The sequence below is a fragment of the Crocuta crocuta genome, unplaced genomic scaffold, assembly GCF_008692635.1.
Source record: "Crocuta crocuta isolate KB4526 unplaced genomic scaffold, BGI_CrCroc_1.0 scaffold179, whole genome shotgun sequence".
NCBI lineage: Eukaryota > Metazoa > Chordata > Mammalia > Carnivora > Hyaenidae > Crocuta > Crocuta crocuta.
The window spans coordinates 111666-133061 of record NW_027551568.1 but is presented as its reverse complement, the minus strand read 5'-3'; the positions used below and the strand labels follow the sequence as shown (position 1 = coordinate 133061).

At 55.9% G+C, this 21396-nt stretch overlaps 1 protein-coding gene across 2 annotated transcripts in view; it reads right to left on the bottom strand.

Moving 5' to 3' along the window:
- Positions 1–2516: 2516 nt before the first annotated feature.
- Positions 2517–21396, bottom strand: part of PDE6B (phosphodiesterase 6B) — a 33992-nt gene continuing 15112 nt past the window's right edge. Inside the window, exons 4-22 of one of the 2 annotated variants that reach the window (XM_077750485.1) lie at positions 14993–15133; positions 14828–14902; positions 13839–13903; positions 12939–13005; positions 12706–12753; positions 11843–11992; positions 11458–11601; positions 10973–11038; positions 10430–10576; positions 9061–9168; positions 8610–8719; positions 8339–8426; positions 7853–7953; positions 7433–7540; positions 6831–6894; positions 6422–6496; positions 5199–5282; positions 3786–3942; positions 2517–2967 (exon numbers count right to left, since the gene is read on the bottom strand). In XM_077750485.1, coding sequence (XP_077606611.1) covers positions 2906–2967; positions 3786–3942; positions 5199–5282; positions 6422–6496; positions 6831–6894; positions 7433–7540; positions 7853–7953; positions 8339–8426; positions 8610–8719; positions 9061–9168; positions 10430–10576; positions 10973–11038; positions 11458–11601; positions 11843–11992; positions 12706–12753; positions 12939–13005; positions 13839–13903; positions 14828–14902; positions 14993–15133 — 1860 coding nt within the window. In that variant the 3' untranslated portion in view covers positions 2517–2905. The remainder of the gene's footprint in view (positions 2968–3785; positions 3943–5198; positions 5283–6421; positions 6497–6830; positions 6895–7432; positions 7541–7852; positions 7954–8338; positions 8427–8609; positions 8720–9060; positions 9169–10429; positions 10577–10972; positions 11039–11457; positions 11602–11842; positions 11993–12705; positions 12754–12938; positions 13006–13838; positions 13904–14827; positions 14903–14992; positions 15134–21396) is intronic. The other variant, XM_077750486.1, reaches the window with a different exon arrangement.

Genomic DNA, 21396 nt, shown 5'->3' with positions numbered 1-21396 from the left:
GGCCCCCAGGAATAGAGTAGGAAATGACAACGGCAGAAGGGGAGTCCCTTGGCAGAGGGAGTGAGAAGACTCAAGCAGACACGCAAGTCCTGACTCTCCTCTGGCCTCTCATGCACACATCACCCCCGTACACATGAGTGCACGCGAGTGCACACAAACACACACACCGTCCGTGGAGCATGTGGACGGACTCGGGGAAGGCAGTGGGAGGGGAGCACTATAGTGGGGCTGTGACCTGCGACCTCAGGACCGGATGTACATCCTGGTCCCGACTTCCTTCCCGGGACTTACAGCCCTGCTGAGGAGGCAGCACAAAGGGAGCTGGTGTTTCAGAAAAGGGAAGCACAGACGCTGTGGGGGCAAAGTGGGGGTGGGACTGGTCCAGTCAGGGGTGACTTTACTCAGAACCAGACAACTTCCTCCTCAAGAGTGTGGGCCCTGCAGCCCCCAGGAATAGACGGAGTGGAGTCCATGGGCATGCTGGGCCTCACTTGGGAGGGAGTCTGCAGTCAGACCCCCCAGCACACTCCCTGACCAGTGACGTCACAGCACACGTCCTCAGCACGGTGTCCCACTCTCACTTGTTAGTTGTGCAACATGTGTTTTCCGGGCGAGAAATTCCCAGCTGTGACAAGTGGGCCCACAGGCACTGAACAAACGCACCCACAGGGAAACTGCAGTCAGTGCCCTGAAAGTAACATGCAGGCCACAAGTGGGGGTGCCTTAGATGCGGTCTGGGGAAAGCACATTCGAGGTGAGAACTCGTGGTGAGTGGGAGGACCCTTTGGAGGNGGTGGAGCAGTCATGGATGATGACACCCCTGCCTTTGGTGAGGCTCAGTCCCCGGCCCGAGAGGTTAGTTGTCTGGGGATGTGAATTGGCGGTGCCACCTCAGAGGGGCCCACGGGACTGGCACCAGGCACACTCATCCCGCTGACTGCTGTGGCAGGTTCCAGTCAGGACGTGCGGGGACCAGGAAGAGCGAGGACAAGGCTTTAAGCAGAGCATGGTCGGGCTCCACTGTAACTAGATACTGGACGGTGCTGAGCACTGAAAGTCTGAGACGGTCTTTTTGGATTGCCCGAGCGTGTAGTAACACGTCTGTTTTCCTTTGTACCTTTTAGCCCAAGATGACAGCATACTAAAGTGAGCCCGCCTCTCTCTGGAGCAGTGTGGATGAATAAAGTTTTCCGTGTTGTGTGATGCTCTCCTGGACTGTCCCCGGTTGTCTCATTTCTGGACTTGAGCTCAGTACTTGCACTCCGTCCTCAGTATATGTGCGGTGGGAGTGGGGATGGGGATGGGGTTTCAGAAGAACTGGCCAGCCATCGCAGACCCAGGATGTGTGCACAAATGAGCAGGGAACACCGAAATGCCTCTACTTGTTCTGTGGGGTATCTGGGTGGGGAGCCCCAAAGGGAGCAGTTTATGGTAGAGACACAGCCAGCTTGTGTGCTGTGGGTGCTGCTTGGTCGTTACTAAGCCCTAGCCCAGACGGTTGGGTGGGCCGTGCCAAGTGTCAGGATGGGACCTTGATCTCCAACCTGCTGTCAAGAGCCCTTCCCTCGACCCTAAGAAAGGCACGTGGCCTTCCGAGGACCTGACTGGGGTGCTGCACAAGCTCTTTATCAGGCTTGGACTCTTGCTGAGCTGACAGCTGGGTCCTGCCCCTCCTGGCTGTGCCTTCCAGCCTCTGAGGCTTGTTATTGGATTGCTGTTATTTCCCAACCAAAGGCCTTCAGCACAGTTCCCTAGGCTCTGAGCCCAAATTTCATTGGTAAAACGAATCCATTTGCAAATGTGAGGAGAAAATGAGAAGCAAGCCTATAAACACTTAAAGCCATGGTTTTAGTTAAGGTGAGGTTTCAGGGAGCCCACCTCAGTTCCTCCTGAGTTTGGTGCTGAGTCCCTCTGGAGGAGCACCTGGCCCTATTCACGGGCTGTCACCAGGTGTCACTGCTGAGATGGAAACTATCTCCATCCTGTGACTGGATGGCCTGGGGGTGCTCCCCACTCTCTCCCTACCCACCCCATGAGCTCTCGAGCTCTAGGAGAGGCCTTGGGTGGCATCTGAATTGGCCTTCCCGCAACCAATCTCAAGCTGCTGCTGAGAGGAGTTTATTGTGGGGTTAAGTGTCTAGTGTCCGGGGAACAAATGCTCTCAAGTTCACATTATAAGGACTTCAAGTTAAAAGTCCTTAATTTCTACTCAATAGTCAGGACCTGTTTCAAATGGGAGTAGTGTTCTGTTTGAGTGTGGCTCTGCCAATTCATAAATGTCAGGAGAACCCTCACTTGTACAGGACTTGGGCAGACCCTAGGCCTGGCAGTGTGCCCGCTGGCCTCAGGGTCTGTCAGTGCACCTCTGTAGAGGGCTGTTACATGCATTTATGCACAGGTCACTTGTGTCTGATCACTGCCTCACTCATGGCCGTGAGCTTTCTGACAGAATTTTCCAACAGGTCATACGTGATGTGCCCTCCACCATGATTTCTGCTGAATTAAAACAAGGGTAGTGTGTTTTGTTTTTATTGTATTCTGAATTTCTGGTCCTATTTTTCCTTAAGCCAGATAGGCAATAGCATCTACGTATCTTATTTACCCATATATACAGAAATGTGCAGAATGTTCTCACCCAATGCTTTCAGACACAATTCACAGACCATTTCCAAAGATCTCTGTGGTATTGCTATGTACCCAAAAGATGGATGAGTGTAAGGTAGGCTAAAGTGTTTAAATTATTCATAGTTGATTTTCATTTATAAAAACACAAGCCTTAAAAAAAATTCAAAATATCCAAAATTGTCTTCAGTCACTTCGTTGGGATTCCCAACGAAGAGGGATGGTTAGAGGTGGAGTCCCAGTGGGTGTGTGGGATGAGAGTGGTCAGAACACACTGAGCAGCTCACAGGATGCAGCAGGTTGAAGACTTGGGTGCGGGGCCGCCATTGCAAATCTCGGTGCCCCCTGCGGGAGAAAACAAGGTGGCAAGTGAGAAGTGTGTACACTGGCCCGCTCCTTCCCTTCTGCCCCGTGTCCTCTACTGGCCCCGCAGGAGGAAGGGCAGAGCGTGGGACCTGAGGTCAGCCTAAGCCGATTAGCCTAGCCAGGGCTCAGCCTTTCTTTTCTTAGCGCTTGTGACACTTTCAGTTCTGGGCCCCCCAACCCTGAAACAGTCTTGTTTACATTGGTCCCCCCACCCCCCCAGGACAGGAAATAGCAGCAAAAGTTCCAGAGCTGAGGTGGCCAAGCACAGGCAAAGAGCAAGGTGATCTCAGGAATTCCATCTTGGGGGGTGTTGCGGACTCGATGAAGCCACGCCCCCACGTAGGGTGAACAGGTAAACATTCTGACTTCGCACTGGGAAGGGTGCCATGCACACTTGACTCTTAGCTCACTTATTTTTTTAAGGTCTTCTGTTTTGTTTCTGAGGGTAGCATGGAGGTGTCGGTAGATTTCCTGAGTTAATTAGGGAACTGCTCCCTGATAGTGGAAGAAAGACCTATTGAGAGTTCACGATGTTTGGGGGGATTTCCTCCACTTTACAAAAGAAGTAACATTCAGTCACTTCATGAGGGAGAGAGTTCCTGGCCAGACACAGGAGGAGACCTTCCAGGCTGGGGCCTCAGCAGGGCGGACCTGAGGGAAGGCGGCCTCTGCCGCGAGGAACCAGGGCGCCGGCCACAGCGCTGACCCTGCCTTTTCCTGAGACTCGACTCGTCTAACCCTTCTCTTCACACACTTCAACGTGGGGACGAAACAAGTACCCGCCCCGCAGCCCAGACCTTTCTTGGCTGTTGTCCTCTCCTCCTGTTGCTGCTTCTCCTCCTCCAGGGCCTTCACTTTGGCCTCATGCTCGTCAGCCAGAGCCTTCCACTCCTTCCTGTTGTTCTGTAGTCGGTCAAACATGGGCAGGATCTCCTCATGGAAACGGGAAAACTCCTGGACAGGGAATCAAGAAGTTGGACCACACCTCCTGACCGTTCCCGGGCCGCTGGGGCAGGTGGTTTCCCCACGGCTCGGCCCTTGCTGGTGCCAGCCTGTCCCCGCCCCCCACGCCAGCTTGCCTCACTCCCCCAAGAGGAGAACCTGGGAGGTGGCCTGGCTGCCACTGAGAGGCCACTTTCCCAGCAAAGCCTTGGGAAGGGGAAGATAGGAGGGGGAGATGTGGGGTATGAATGTTTATGGCACAGGTGAGGCCCCCAGGAATAGAGTAGGAAATGACAACGGCAGAAGGGGAGTCCCTTGGCAGAGGGAGTGAGAAGACTCAAGCAGACACGCAAGTCCTGACTCTCCTCTGGCCTCTCATGCACACATCACCCCCGTACACATGAGTGCACGCGAGTGCACACAAACACACACACCGTCCGTGGAGCATGTGGACGGACTCGGGGAAGGCAGTGGGAGGGGAGCACTATAGTGGGGCTGTGACCTGTGACCTTCAGGACCGGATGTACATCCTGGTCCCGCCTTCCTTCCCGGGACTTACAGCCCCGCTGAGGCGGCAGCACAAAGGGAGCTGGTGTTTCAGAAAAGGGAAGCACAGCCGCTGTGGGGGCAAAGTGGGGGTGGGACTGGTCCAGTCAGGGGTGACTTTACTCAGAACCAGACAACTTCCTCCTCAAGAGTGTGGGCCCTGCAGCCCCCAGGAATAGACGGAGTGGAGTCCATGGGCATGCTGGGCCTCACTTGGGAGGGAGTCTGCAGTCAGACCCCCCAGCACACTCCCTGACCAGTGACGTCACAGCACACGTCCTCAGCACGGTGTCCCACTCTCACTTGTTAGTTGTGCAACATGTGTTTTCCGGGCGAGAAATTCCCAGCTGTGACAAGTGGGCCCACAGGCACTGAACAAACGCACCCACAGGGAAACTGCAGTCAGTGCCCTGAAAGTAACATGCAGGCCACAAGTGGGGGTGCCTTAGATGCGGTCTGGGGAAAGCACATTCGAGGTGAGAACTCGTGGTGAGTGGGAGGACCCTTTGGAGGGAGGAAGCTGGCGGGTAAGCATGGAGTGCTTCTGAGGGGCTGGCTAGGTGAAGGTGGGAAGGTTCTCCTTGGGGTGACTCTAAGGATTTCAGGTTTTAAGTCCAGAGTATGAGAAGATGGGGGCGATGGCGGGTCAGGCAATTGGGTGAGCCCACACCAGCCCCCGCCCCCTCCTGTGACCTAGCCAGGCCCTGTGACACCCTGCTCACCTTGTAGACGAATGTGCACACAAAGTCGATGAAGCCAACTTGTAGTTTGGGGAGCTCGGCTGCCTTGTTCCGGTCCATCATTGGCTGGGGAGGGGGGAGCAGAGACACCTCCTGTGAGCTAACAGGACTCACTCAGCCCCACCCAGCTTGCATGAACATATCCACAGAAACACAGATTAAGCAGTGTCCATGGGATGAAGGTGAAGCCTCTGGCCATGGGGCCTAGCCTGCCTTGATAGATGCTAGCCCTTGAAAGAAGACAGCCAGGACACCCTTCTCCCCTCTGAGCCATCTAGTGGTTCCAGGGCTAAGTCCGCCATGGTGCTCCCCAGTCCTGTGTCCCCTGAGCCCCATTCTCCCAGTCCCCTGGAAGCTGGTGCTGACTCAGGTCCTGACCAGAGACCCTGGTGGGGCAAAACCCAGATGCCCTTGGAGGGGCTGTCCGTGCTGTCCACATACTGCAGACCACCTGAGTTCACCCTTGCTAGTCTGTTCTTTGTAGCTACCCGCTGTCTGGAGCTCCACGTAGCAAGGGTGAGCCAGGCAGGACCTAGAGGCCTGGCCCCCAAGGGACTTGGTGGGTTGGTCAGGATACCCTTTCCTACAGTCTGTACCCGGCCCCAAAGCCTTCTCAACCCCGTAGGGCTGAGACAGCTATTCATTGACTAGAGTTGACTTTCCATCTCTTCCACATGCCTTTTGGACAACACTATGCTGTCCTCACACCCTTGGCTCCTATGCAGGTGCCATTGTAGTATAGCAGCATATTCCTGGCCCCACATCGATGACCCAAAGACCTTGGCATTGTCCATCTACCATGGTGTGGGCTTCTGAACTCCAGCCACTGGCTTTCTCTGGTACCATACTCTCCCCAGTTGAAGGCCTTCCTGGAGCAGCTCACAGCCTGGCTGAGGTTCACTGTAGAGCTGCCTGGGCATGGAGGCTCTGGGTCATGGGCCACAGCCTGCTTCTACCAGTTTTGACAATGGCTTTCCATCTCTGCATGGGCATCACAGCTTTATCCAAACCCTATTATTTCTACAACTTTACCCATTTCCTGAGTCACCTAATTTCACACTCAGTTCATGTCACATGACCCCACAAAGTGAGACTTAGGTCCCAGGACCCCCAAATCCCTGGGGGGGTCCCCTGTTTCCACCAAGTGAGGACTGAATTTCCCAAGGACCACAATGGGGGTCGAAGATTCTGGAATTAATACTCACAATGGGCTGCTGATCCAGAACTGTTCTTTCCAAGTCACCTTGTTCCCAGAACTCAGCCGCCACCAGCAGAGCAACCTGGGGGGTACATAAAAGGCAGTCATCCCGTGGAGCTTGGTGCTTGGTCAGAAAATGACCAAAGAGGCTCTTTCCTGGAGCCTCTGTGCCCTCAGTCTTCTTCTCTGCCCCAGACCCTCTGGGATCCCCATTCTTCAGGCTGTGCTGCATGCACAGTGAGCACACTGGCACTTTCCAATATGGTGGCCGCTAGCCCATTCCCATAGCAAGGGGGCAACTCTCAGTGCTACCTGCAAATGAAGGTTTGTGCCCGCCCCCCCCCCATCTCAGGCTTCCCCTAGATGCAATCCCAAGAGGCACTAACAAGAGGTGGGGGCCCTGAATGACTTCTGACCTTGCTCTGTACTTCCCAGGGCTTGGTGATGGCAGACAGGTCACACGCCGTCATCATCATGGCCCTGCAGGCAGAGGGAGTTCCAGGCATGCCCAGGCTGGCCTCCCTCCCTCCCTTCCCCCTCCCCCTCCCCCTCTGGGCACAGATTCACGCTCCAGAGTCCTTCCAGTAGTAGGCATCTTACTGTACACACACACTTTAGGCCACCACCCTCATACTCCACCTCTCCCTCCTTCTTGCAACCACAAACTAAAATCAACAAATATTTATCAGGCAGCTTCTAAGTGCCTGTGATTCACACGTTTTTCCTTGGTGCAACTCTGGGATAGGCCAGGGCTGTAGTTCTGAATCTCCATTTTGTAGATGCATTGGTGGAGTTCATAAAGTAGGTAAAATGCCAAATCCACAAACTCCGGAAATGAACTGTCTGACCCCAAATCCTGTACTGTCTTCCCAGAAAAAGAGGAGCAAAAACACATCGAAGCCATTTAGAGGTGAGCTGTTCTTGTTGCGGATCACTGGGAGGCCTTGGGTCTCCTATCTTTGGGGAGGTTGGAGGATTAACCAGGGCAGAGGTGGCTCCTGCCTCCCTCGCTGCTCACATGACTATCTCCTTCCGTGTCGTCTCCAGGGACAGGTACTCCACCCAGCTCTTCCTGTCCTCGTAGTTCTTAGATTCATCCACAATCTTCTGGAACATCGTCCTCTTCCTGAACCCCAAGAACAATGGGAGAGAATCGACCCCCACCCCCTCACCTCACGCAGGACCCCGCCCACCCATGTCGTCCTTGATCCTAGCCCCGCCCACCCTTCTAGGAGAGAAATTGAGGCAAACCAGACCTTTCGGGGTGCTGGGCTGGCACGGCTCTTCTGGGAGCCCCAGGCCCTCATCCTACCCCCGAGCCAGGACCGACTCAGGACCTAGGGGTCCCTTTGGGTCTTTCTGGAGCCCTTGACCAACGACCCCCAACCAGTCTCCCTTCCCGCCTCCCTGCAGGGAGGGCAGGTGGGGTGGCACACACTTGAAGTAGAGCGCCAGGTCCGTGGCGATGATGGCGATGTCCATCAGGTGGATCACATGTTCATGCTGTCTCCGGTTCAGGTTCTGGTAGATGTTCAGGGTCTGCAGGAAGGGGATCGGGTCACAGACCCGGGTCATAGACCCAGGGTCTGCAGGAAGGGGATCGGGTCATAGACCCGATGTCCCCTCCCCATCCCAGGAGCCATTCATCTGTCCTTCGCACGTTGCTGGCCTGCACCCTCCCCTGCGTCGTAGGCACCAGACCCGGGTGGCCTGGCACACTGACCGCTGACCTGTGGCCCTCCCCACCATGGCCTGAAGGTTGAGCTCACCCCGCCCTCAGTGGGTGCATTTCCAAGCTGGGATCTAACCCATCGCCAATGACCCTCCTCCAGCCCCTGTGGGGCACGGAGCTGGCGGAGGTCCAGGGGTGCAGGCAATGGTCAGTCCGCGGAGAAATACCCCGAGTGAGTAACAGGACACCAACCTCCTCTGAGAGCAGGAACTTCCCAAACTCTAGGTGATGCCGTTCCAAAATCGAGGAGCCATGGAGCTTGGCTAAGGGATTCTGGGATCTGTTACAGAGGTTTTACTAAAATAAAACTTTGGTCAAAAGCCCCCAGAGCCGCTGGTTGTGGCTTCTCGGCTTCCTGCACTTCCCCTCCCTGTCCCTCAGCCAGCTCTAGGCAGGCCCCTCCCTTGGGACCCCGGGGAAATTCTCCTGTTCAGCCACCAGGGCACCCAGGCGAGCCGCCTACTTCATCTGGTACAGGTTGTTGGTGCCACGGTGGTCGATGTCATGGCACAGGCCAGCGGTCACCATGGCGAAGGCCTCCAAGTCTGTGTAATAGCTCTTCAGTTTGCCGGTCTGAGGAGACACGCACCTACAGTTCCGCAGCTCTGCCAGCCCCATTGCCCACCCTCCCTTCCCTGATCCGGGGTGGGGGCAAGCGGGGGGGGGAGGAACCTGGGCCCTCCCCAGACTCGGCGCCCTGTATCTACTTCCAGTGCTGGGGGTGCACACCGGTTTGAGAGGCATCCACCTCCTCTATCCTCTGCCCTTGAAGGTCCCCCACCTCCCACGCAGAGGAACCCCCACCTCCAAGCATCTGGGGCACGGTCCTTGCAACCAGGAGGGGCTTTATGACCCTGACCAGATGGGAGGGATGGTGCGGAGGCATCTGTCCTGGCCCCTGATGCCACACGCACCATGAGCAGAGTGAACATGGTCTGGGCCACATTGAAACCATGGCGCCAGTTGTGGTAGGTGATTCTCCGGTACCCTTTGCTCACAGAAAACAGAAACCGCACCAGGACCTGCGAGAAGCCAAGAGAAACATGGGCTCTGGACACTGAACTTGAGTCCCACATTCACAGAGTAACCGCTTGGTGTGAAAGCCCTGCTCACTCTTGTCACCCCACATCCTGTTCCCTGGGCCTTCACAGCGCTTTCTGTCCCAGCGATTCACGCTACCGGCCCCTGACGACTTTCCTGGGTGGGAGGGGCCTGGCTTGTCACTGCAGAGTGCACGCGGGGTGGCAGGCAGCCTACGGGGGCCAGAGTCAAAGCTACGAATAGCTCCAGCACTTCTGCGGCTTCCGGGGCATCCAACCAATTGCCACACCCCAAATTGGGAAGGACCCCAGGCAAGGGCTATGGGATGTTTTAGAAGAAAAGGTCTGAATGGGGCAGTATTTGTGGGCACTTGGTATGGGTGATGCAGAAATAAAACGGTGGCTAAAGGCCCAGAGATCAAAGGGCAGACAGCAGCCACGTGAATCTTTTTCTGCAGTGCAGTCATCTCTGGGCAACAGAATGTGAGCCAAGGGAGACCCTACTACTTCCACTGTGATTTTAGTGTCAGAAAACGATTCTGAAATTTAAAAAATTCTATAAATGATTTCTACACCTTTTTCTTTTGTGTTTTCTTTTAGTATTTAGTGAATTTCTTTTGAAAATGTCAGCCTGTTGCACCTGTTCTCAGGGGGGGCGTGAGGAAGGAAGATGGAAACACAGTGGTGGCAGAAAACTACAGGCAGGCAGCAGAGCTCAAGGCAGAGCTGGGAGGGCCACCCCCCTCCCTGCGGTGACCTCTGCGGGGCTCTCTGTGTTCAGGCTGAGAGGCCTGTGCTTTCTGCACAGTTGATGGGCTCCTTCTGTTTCCTCCTCTCCGCCCCACGCCCACACCCTGCTATTGCCCAACAAGGCACTTAATGATCAAATTGCCGGGAACAAGTAATTATCAGACATTCCATCCATCTATCTATCCATGGATACATTCATCCGGTGATTTATTCTAGGCATACCTGCTGTGCGTATTCTGTAATGAACACGTGGCCCAACTTCCTATAGGACCTCGGACCTCTGACCACATCTCTCCCACCTCTTGTGGGGTTTGGGGCCCCTGACCATGTCCAGATTCTACCTCCTACTGGATCTGGAACCCCTCACCACAACCCTTCACCTTCTAGTGGATCTGGGACCCCTCACCATGACCCACCATCTCTCTGTGGATATAGAACTCTTCAGCACAACCCCAGCCTCTTAGTGGATCTCACCATGACCCTCTCCACCCACCTCCTGAGGGATCTGGAACTTTCGGACCACGCCCAGCTCGTAGTACATCTGGATGCCGCATTTGACCAGCTCCAGCTCCGTGCACTCCAGATCAGAGAAGTGGAACTCATAGATGTCGAACTGGCTGGGCCCCGGCAGCACTTCCTTCTGTGGGAGGAATTGTGGGGCTGAGGGAGGCAGGTTTTTCTCCCTCCTCCCAGGACCCTCTGTCCAGCCTCAGATGGCCCAGGTGTGTGTTGACATCCGCCCTTCCAGTTGCTTTGGCTGTGGCTGGGACACTCACATGCCCTGCACTCAGCCCCCACCCAAGGCTCCACAGCAAGAACAGAGGTGTTGCCAGGGAAACAGATGCAAAAACACACACACACAAAGATCGCAGGCACACACATGATGCACAGACACACACGGACCCAGGCATAGGGATACGCAGACAGCAGCCGACATCAGGAAGTGACATGCTCTGCTCCCCTAGGAGTGAGGAAGTCTCTCCCAACCCTCAGGCCCCTCCAGTCTCCACCTGAGGGGTGGGAGTCAGATTCTGACCAAGATTGTCCCCAGCTCGTCCTCCTCACAGTCAGCAGGCTCCTTCCCCAGGCGCTCCCTTGTTGGCTAGGAGAGAAAGCAAGGTGTTGAGACAGAGAGAGTGCCAGGGACGCCCCTCATGAGTGTGAGACAAGGTGACATCTGGCACAACACAACAATTGCCTTGGGAAGCCACAGCTGGGGCCTCTAGCTTCAGAGGTAGGTGGTAGTGCACGTGGGTGCCTCACGTTTCCCGCATGCCCCCACCCGCCTCTCTGGCACTGTTGCACGCTGTCCACACGGACAACTGATGGAGCCCTCGCACAGCATGACCGGAGGGGGGGCCTGGACACAGCTGGACACAGCTGAGGACACAGGCAGCAACAGCGCGTGGGGCTCCAGGACCGGCTGGGCCCTCCGGTCACAGGATATGGCCTAACTAGTGGGATGCGCTGCCTGCCCACCGGACGGAGAGGGGCCAGGGCCGGGGGGGGAGGGGCACGCACCAGGATCAGCTGGATCTCGTCCTTGTCGCATCTCACGTGGTAGAGGACCATGTCCTGCGCGATGTCCTTGCGGTTCTCCAGCTTGTTCATCTTGTCGTAGGTGTCCGTGTTCAGCACTGACCAGCCCAGGAACTGAGTGAGGGACTGCAGACAGCGCAGCGTCACCACCCCGGCGGCCCGTGGGGCGCCACTCGGGGGCAGTGCGCGCTTCTAATGGGGTCTCGGGTGGGAGGGTCCAGGCACAGCTCCCCTTCGTCCCCACTCTCCTTGGGCCTCACGCTGCTCCAGCGCTAAAGCGGATGGTGGGGAGGGACTCCACGTGGCTGTATCCCAGGCCACCACACAGGTGTCACCTCTGAGAGCCACACCTGGGACGGGTGTTTACCTCCATGAGGACTTCATCCTGCTCATCAAAGGGCTTCCCGTCTTTCCTGTTGTAGAATGTTGCGACCCCCACAATCTCCTCCTTTTTGTTGACGATGGGCATGGAGAGGACGTTCTTGATGGTCCACCCTGACTCGTCCAGCGGCCCTTCCTGCAGGGAGAGGCGTCCAGAGATGCCCGCCGCTCGGGCCCGGCCCCGGCCCGGCCCCCGTGAACACGACCCTCACTTCTGCCTTCAAACTGTGGTGACGGGGCTGTTCCTGTGTGTTCACTCCTCCCCTCACCACCCCCGTGCACGAGAGCCTTATGTGTATGGGCTTGTGTTGTGACTCTCCCACTAGCCAAGGACGACACTATTTGCCCACCAGGGTGGCTTCATGGTGTGAGTTCTGTGGTCACACAGGACCCCTCCCCCAGAAGCCTCCACGCTCACTTGAATCCCTGCTGCCGGGGCCCTGCAGTCCGTTCCGCTGGGCCCCACAAATTACCCAGCTGTTCCCATCTCGCAGTCCACTGATGCCCGGCCAGTGAAACATGAGCACTGGCCAGTTCCTGAAAGAGGCCTTGGAGACAAAGGCCAGTTGCACGTGCCCACTTGACTCTCAGCCTCCTCCAGAAAAGAGCCTGCTCCGGTCATGTGTCGTCAGAGGAGGACCCAAGGAGCAGACTTGAAAACCTCACGGTGGCCTGGCCCCGCCCCACCACCTGCAGACCTGAGCATGGGGAGTGCATGTTGGCTGCTATTAGCGCCTGAGCTTTTGAGTTTTTTCCTTAAGGAGCAAATACTAATTCAGTCCTCATTTCTGAACCGCAATACCTTCTTCCCTAAGTATGGCATACTTTCTATAAAGAATGGATAGATACCTGAAATTTGAACATTTCGTCAGCGGAGGCATTCATGATGTTACAGATCTGAAAGAGAGTTAGGAAAACAATTTCACCTGAAGTAGCTGAATGCACTACATGATTCTAACAACGAGTATCCGACCTGACGAACTCTAGGTAAGCGAAGCAGGGCAGCTGGGAGCTGGTAGAGGTGCACATGCTGGTGGGAAGGGTCAGGGCACCGGGTGAGGGCAGAGCCTCGGCAGACTCACAAAGCCACTTTCTGCCACGTAGGTTGGAAGGCCACTGGCCAGGGCCCAGTGATCAGCTGGGGGTGTGCTGGGGGAGAGAACAGAGGGTCAGACGGTGGATGGGTTGTTAGATGTGTGCATGTAGATTTGGGCGCAGTGTGGATGTGAATGCTTATTCTCTTTTCTGAGCTCTGGGTGGGGCGGGAAGGCTACCAGGTTGTGGACTCAGGGAGAGCAGGAGGCGGCCAGGGGTGAGTTTGGGGGTGTCTGTGCTGCTTCATCCCTCTTCTGCCTATGCTGAGGTCCCCTACCCTGCAGCAGCTCCTTCACCACTGGGGGACCTGCACTTCAACCCAGCCTCCAGAGCTCAGCGTCAGTCCCCTATCCTGTGGCCTCGCACCTGGATCCCGGTCCCTTCGTGGGCCCTGCAGGGTGGGGTCCAGAGAGGCTTATGGGGTTGTAGGGTCACACGCCTCTCCCCAGTCTCTCTAGCTTGGAGCCCCCCCCACCCCCCGCTGCTGTGCCTCCGCTAGCTCTGCTTCCACTGGGACGGACATTGGGTGTGCCCTGGGGACCCCACCTATGTGGGTGGCAGGGTGACTCAGGATGAAACCTGAGGCCTCAAAGGCAGGTTGCTGCTGACAGGGCCACCTGGACAGCTCACCTGAGCCTCTGAAAGTGCTCCCTGGACACGCTTGGTGCCTCCCTCCACACCCCCCCACTCACTGCCTCCCTAGTGGTGAGCCACCCTCCCTCTGCAGCCCACTTCCGCATTGCTCTGCAGCACGGGGAGCGCCATGGTGCCTGCGAGGGACCAAGAGCTGCTGAACCCATTGTGATAAACCCCCAAAGCCACCCCATCATGGGTCCGAGGGTGTTCTCGCCCTCGGGACATGCTTCCTTTAAAGCCCTGGCACTTACGGGATGACCTTGATGTCTTCCTTTCCATGGAGGATATAGTCGATGACTTTGTAGAAGACAATTTCCTGCGAAATGGACCACAGCAGTCGTGAGGGCCTCCCTGGGCCAGCCCCCGGTGGGAGCTTCCCTGGGAGGTGAGAGGAGCCACCCAGGGCGCCCCCCCCAGACACACACATGCATGTGCATGCACAGCCCACTCCACACCCAGAGTTACACACAACCCTCACGTGCACACATATACATGCACCCACACATGCAGTTTATGCGCACACACGCAGACCATCACTGACACTTGCAGAACGCACATTACACACCTGTCTTCATTCTGTCTGTCCCACTCAAGCCCACACACAAGCTGGGTCCCATACCCTTTCACACACGTGCACAAACCACCCAAGCCTGTACACACACACACACACACACACACACACACACACACACACACAGCTGTGGCAGGTCATGGTCACAGCTCAGCCTTGTGCAGGGACTCATCTGTACACTTGGCACACAGCCCTGCGAGGAGGGGAGACGGAAGCCTGGCCTGGCTGGGTGGTGTGTACCAGACTGGATGCACGGTAAGAGGCTCAGGTATCTGCACGTGCTCCCATGCACTGTACACACTGCCTCTGTTGTGCACATGCACGCATACACATTGCCCCATTTGGGAGATGCTAGTGATTTTAAGGCTGGGCAGCAGAAGGACCACCCAGTCAGGATGGATGCTGGTTATTCCAACCAGGCTGGTGACCCTTATCAGGGGACCAGCACCTGTCCCACCCAGCCCCAGAGTGCGGGCTGGAGTCAGGCGGTCTTCCAGAGCAGTCAGGCGGCCGAACTCTCTGTTCCCACCTCCCCACACCCTTCCTGGAACCCTCCCTTCCCACCCTGGGCCAAGCTGGGACAGGCCCCTTCCCACCCTGGGATTGGACTTGGAGCCAGGGAAGCCGCGGCGTGCGGGCTGCACCTGTCCCCCTTCCACCATGACTCACGCGGCCGTCGGGCGTGCGGGGGCCTGAGTACGGCTGGGCTTCTCCCATGAGCACAGGCCACACGTCAAAGAATTCCTGAGTGGGGAAGAGAAGGGAGGAGTCAGTGGGTCAGCACCGGAGCAGGACGCACCTGGCCAGGAGGCCCGGGGAACCGCGGGGCCTTACCTTCTCCTTGGTCATGTCCAGGAGGCCCACCGAGTAGCGGTCACAGTTTAGATAGGCCCGCACGGTGTAGAAGGCCTTGTGGAACTGCCTCTCGATGTCTGTCAGCTCCTCAAACACCTTGTTCGCCGACCACAGCAGCACCTGGGGGGCACACCGGTGAGCCTGTGGGGCCACACGCACGCGCGCGCGCACACACACACGCATACACACATGTGCACACACACGCACAAACACAGGCATGCACGCGTGCGCACACATGCACACACACACCTGTGTGACTGTAGCAGCACCTGGGAGGGAACACTCGTGAGCCTGTGGGGCCACACGCACGCACACGCACACACACACACACACACACCCCTGTGTGAGTGCAGCAGCACCGGGGAGGGGGCACTCTGGTGAGCCTGTGGGGCCACACGCACACGCACGCACGCATACATGTGCACACACGTGCATACACACGTGCACATACACGCAAAACACAGGCATGCACGCGTGCGCGCGCGCACACACACCTGTGTAACTGCAGCAACACCTGGGGGGACACACTGGTGAGACTGTGGTGCCACATGCACACGCGCACACACAGGCACACACGCGTGCACGCGCACGCGCGCACACACACACACACCTGTGTGAGTGCAGCAGCACCGGGGAGGGGGCACACTGGTGAGCCTGTGGCCACTTCTCCCCATCTGTGTGACCACAGCAGCACCTAGGTGTGAACTGTCACGCCAAACACACTCATGCACACACGCATCTGACCACAGAGCCCCGGAGGGATGCTGGCTGATGGTACCTCTCCCAGCGGCATCAGCACAGAGTGGCATCACCCAGGATTTCATCCGAGCACAGGACTATCTGCTCCTTGACGCAGGGGGCCTGAAACTTACTGGTAGGTAAAGCCTCTAAGCTTTGGCCGCGCCACTGCCCCTCACTGTCTGGTGCTGGCCTTGGTCTGGCTTCGTGAGTGAAAGAGTGACTGGATTAAAATTGAAAGGTAAAGCTTTGACCAACCTGCCTTCCCTTATCAGTTTTGAGGAGCTGGGTTTTGAGAACATGGACTCATTGTGTCCTGGGTGTCACAAAGCAAGTTGAGAGTGACAGTTCACTGACATGTCCATGAGGCTCTGGCCAGGCCCTCCCCAGGACACCGATCCCCCCAACTGAACCCCCGGCTGCTGTCCAGGGTCACTGACCAGGCTCAGATGAACTCCGTGGGGCTCTCCCCTCACCCGCCTGGGCTGAATTTCTCTATTTCCTCAGCCACTGCCCGAAGGCAGGTGCCTCCAGGCTGCACTCCCAGCACCTTGCATGTCTTCTGGCCTATAAGGAGTGCTGTCTGGGGCCAAGCCTTTCCTGCCACCAGGCTTCTTCCCCTCCTGCCCGCCCCTCTCAGGCTTTCTGCAGCTCCCACCCTTTACTGTCACAGGCGGAAATGGGCTTCAGAGACCCCCACTTGCCCTGGAATCCTCTCACCAGGAGCCAGTTTAACCTGAACCCTAAGCATAACCCTGCATTGGTGCACAGGGCTCATGGAGACCTGATCCCACCCACCTCTCTCCACTGGTGGATGAAGCTTACCTGGTGGCCTGGCCCCACGCCCTCTCTGCCCATCCCTCTCCAAGGCATTCCCAAGTGCCCTCAGCACTCACTGTGACTGACCACAAGGCTGTTGCACAAGCTCTGTCCTCTGCTTTTACAGCACTCATTCCAGGGCTTCCTCATCTTTGGGTCTCAGCCTAAAGTCATCTTTAGAAGGCCCGTCCAGAACACCCACCAAACCTGATCCCTTACAACACTCCGTTTTGTTCTGGCTTCATGCAGGTGCAAGTTCATTGTCTCCCTACTCCGCCACAAGCTCCGTGAGGCCTGAAGGCACAGCTGCTTCGTGGCTTGCACAGCACCTCGCACCCACGTGCCTCGCCACCTGTGTGTTTGTCGGTTGCATGGAAGGCTGTGAGCTCTGAAGCCCTAAGGCAGACTGTCTGAATCCCAGGTGCTGTAGCCAGCTGCTACCTGGGCGTCTGCACGTGCGCAGCAGGGGCGGCCAGGACTCTGTGCTCACCCATGCCCACTGTACAGTGTCTCCCTCAGCTTTGAGCTGCTGGCTTAGCAACCTAGTCCTCCGCGGCTAATGGCTTGGACACAGAACTCTTCGTCCTTTCCCCCCACACATGGTGAATAAGGGTACTGATCTGGTTCCCCTCGGCTCTGTGACCTCAGGAAGGTTGTCTAACTTCCAGACCTCAGTCTCCCCTCCTGTAGAATGGGGATAACAAGGTTTTCCCCTCAGGATGCTGGGAAGAAGAGTGATGGAACAGGAGTCGGGCTCTGAGAAGAGTGCCTGGCTTTCGGGAACTCCATGTCTATGAGTGTGCAAATCACTTGTGTGTCCATGCCACAGACACTCACCGAGCTCCCCCTGTGTGCAAAGCCATGGCTAGGGCCAGAACACACATCAGAGATGTGAGAATTGGGGGAGTCAGGCTGGGGAAGGCCCGATGCTCAGAGATGTCGGCCCAGCTGCCCCTGGCCCTGCCCGGGCGCAGGGAGGGGTGTATGCCTGAGCTGCGTACCTGAGTTTTGGGTCACCTGAGTACTTTGGTCCCCAAAGCCTCTCCCCCAGGAGGAGGACAGTGAAGAGAGGGACTTGTGCCTCACAGTACAGCATCTAAGGGAGACCTACCTCGACCCTCCCCTCCTCCCACCCCCACCCCCGTCCCATCCCCCCCTCCGGGCAGAGCGCCGCCTGTCATGCCCTGCCCCTCGCAGACCAGAGGCTAGTCACCACATGCCCCGAAGCAGGTTCTCTTATGGCCCTGAGGAAATAGGGGCTTAAGGGGTCAAGCAACACATCCAAGTGGTCTGAAGCCAGGCACCCTGGCTCGCTGAGGGCCTCTGCCCTTCCCCTCTCTCTTGTTTCCTTTTTTAACTTTCTGAATTGAGTCTGGCCCATTCAGTAAGACAGTGAGGTGGAACACAGCTGGATGGATTTTTATGTCAGCACACACCTGTGTCGTCAGAATTTAGAGCATTTTGGTCCCTGGTCAGCATAGCACCGTCTCTGTCCTCGCAACAGCTCTTGTGACCTCTGGCTCTGGAGTGTTCTGGAGCGTCATCTAGGTGTCTTCATGCAGCCCCTGTTGTGTGTCACTCTGGGGTGCTCTTCCTGAACCCCCAGTGGTTGGGGCTTCATCCACCACCGCCTCCATCCCAACCTGGGGCCGTCTGAGACTGCTTCTGCTCCTCCAGTTCCCGGGACAGCCCCCCCGCCCTGACTTCAGATCAAGGAGAGCTCTGACACCCGCTGGCCGACGTCCTCTGGTTGTCTGCTGGAGATTAGCAGGCCAGGACCCTCAGGGGGTAAACTTAAGGGTCAGCAGATGGGCCTTAGACTTTCAAGAGAAGTTAGAAACCCAGATTCTTAATGAAATCTTGACTTTAAAATATAGGAAACTTGTTGAATCAGACTAGGGCCATGTGTGGCTCAGGACGTGTCCCCCATTCCAGGCTGCAGCTCACATCTCGTCTTCTGGACCTCAGCTCCTCCACAGGGAGTGGCCATCACTTGCTGACCTCAAGCCTGTGCCTGCTGCCATCAGCATACCAGTGCCACCACATGTTATGTGAAACCAATACCAGGTGATTGAGTGACCAGGAGCCAGGATCAGCCGGGGGCTGCAGGGTTGCCCTTCACAGATTCGTGCTCCGAAATAAGAAACCTGGGGGTGAGGGTGAGGAGCCACCTGGTGACTTTGGGAACAAGGGGAATCCAATTGCATTTGGGGACAGACAACACAGAGGCCTGCACAGCCTCCAGGAATGGAGAGGCTGGACTTGTGAGGTCCAACCTGGCACTCATACTCCAGGAGGGAGGTGTCAGGATGCCTGGAGGGTGGGGAGCAAACCAGAAAGGTGACCCAGCGAGCTCTGGTCAGCCTTGGCCCCCAGGGCTCTTATTGAGCGGTAAGCTTTTGAGAACTGGTTGTTCAATCTTCAGGAATTTTGAGGCACAGTGGGTAAACATAGCCATTATTAAAATTAAATGATGTAGGGGTGCCTGGGTGGCTTAGTCAGTTAAGCATCCGACTTTGGCTCAGGTCATGATCTCACGGTTCGTGGGTTTGTGGGTTCGAGCCCCGCGTCGGGCTCTGTGCTGACTGCCAGCTCAGAGCCTGGAGCTTGTTTCAGAGTCTGTATCTCCCTCTCTCTCTGACCCTCCCCTGCTCACGCTGTCTCTCTCTCTCTCTCAGAAATAAATAAAACATTAAAAAAATAAAAACATTTTTAAAAAATAAAATTAAATGATGTAAACTTTAAAAATGAGAAAATTATATTAAAACAAAAGTCCAAATGTGCAACCTTATTGCTTCCTTGTTATTTCACTATAGCTCACTGTCACCCACGCTCCCGAGATTCTTTATGGTGGAAAGATGACCTGTACTATTGCACATGTCTTCCCAACTGTCTATATGTTTTCCGGAAGCTGTCTTGTCCTGGCAGGGGTAGTGCATGGCCTCTGGTCTTCTCAGTCCGGCCATAGACACACAGGCAGCCTAGAATGCGGAGAGGCCACAGTCCTCGCCAAAGGGGCAACACAGACTGCCAGGGAGTGGGAATCGCTCAGCTAAAACTGATCAGTCAGCTTGATGTGGTAGGTCAGGGAGAATCCCACCATCCCTGGCCAAGCTTAATGTTTACCCTGTTGCCTCTGACCAAAGTGGCCTCGGTGTTTTCAGGAAGGGACTGGCGGGAGGCCCTGAGTGGAGTCTGCAGGGAGCAGGGTTGAGTAATTCTTGACTGGGGGATGGATGGCAAGTCTGAGGGCCCAGAGCCCAGCTGGGGGTCTCTAGGACCCTGGAGAGCTGCTAAGGAGGGAGGGGACACACTCTTCCGTGAGAACTGCTTTAATTCCCAAGTACCTGCTCTCCTACAGCACAAGGGGGAGAGAAAGCAAGGAGCACACCAGCCTTGACCGCAAACGGTGTGGGTGCCAGCCTTCAGTCACTTTAGAGTTTCCTCTCCAAAAGGGATTGCGAGGTAGAGCCCTGTGCTTTGTACAAATTAAGTAGGGTTCTTATAAATGTTGTTCATTGTATGAGGTGTCATAAACAGCTTTCTACTAGGACTAGGTGATGTCTGAGTGGAAAATCAAAGCACCCAAATGAGACATGAATCCCTTGCTGAAGCCCACAGTAGAGCTCTGACTTAAAGCACATCTGTACGTGCATGTGGTCTGAGGAGCTGGAAACAGTGCATTTTCAGATAGTCCATATTTCCTAAGCATTGACAATTCATTTGCTGGAATGATACTTATTGCTGGCTTAGGTCTAGGATAACTGGACCACAGAACAGATGAAAATCCCCGAGTCTTAGAGTTCACTTCTAAGTGAGGACAGGGGGTGCTAGAACAGGAACAGAATAAACAGCCTCATGGCTTGTTGAAAGCAGATGAGCAGACAGAGGGAACACAGGAGACAGGGTTGTGTAGGGAATGTGGGACTCAAGTGGGGGCGCTAAGGGCAGGGGAGATCTCTCTGCAGATGAGCCACAGGCTGTGTAGAAACAGTGTTCCTGGCAGAGGGACCTGCAGGTGTAAAGGCCTCTGTGAGGGACCGTGGACATGGTGGAGCAAGGGTCCAGAAGGAGCGGGAAGGGAGTGCAGGGGAGCCCCTGAGGTCATCCAGTGACATGACCTACGTTTCCAAAATATGGCTCTGACTGCTAAGTGGGAGTGGGCTGACAAGGTGCAGAAGGAGAAGAACCCTGAGATGTGTCCATGATGGCGGCAGACAGGGCCTTGATTGGTGTTTATAAAGGGGAGCAGTCCAGCAGGGGTAGCTGGAGAGGGAGGTAGGACATGTTCAGGACATGACAGGCAGAGAATTAAAAATCTGGCTTTCCCTGAAATGTGACTTTCTTGGAGGGAACTGTGTCCCCCTACCTCAGAGCAATACCCAGTGGGGGAAGTGTGTACGGTGGGATAGAGCCAAGAAAATGCTCCCAAACTTGGCTCTCCAAGGCCCACACCTGGGAAGTATGGGGTTAGATTTGAATCTTAGCCTGAGGTCACTGTTTGGAAGTAGCTGATGTTAAGAATTGGGAAAATGTCCTCATAGCAATTAAGTTAAGGGGCCTGACCAAGAGGAAGCTGGATTATCTACTCCTGGGTGAAGAGGAGACCACAGAGCAAGGGCAGAATGAGAGCCACTCAGGACATCAGCTGCAAGGGAAGTGGGCTAGGCCTTACCAGGGCAGAAGAACACACAGAAGGAGCGTTTGAAGAAACAATGGCTGGACACCCTCTGAATTGGATGAAATACATGGATATTAATATCCAAGAAGCTCAACAAACCCTAAGTAAAATGAACTAAAAATACCCACACCAAGATACATTATAA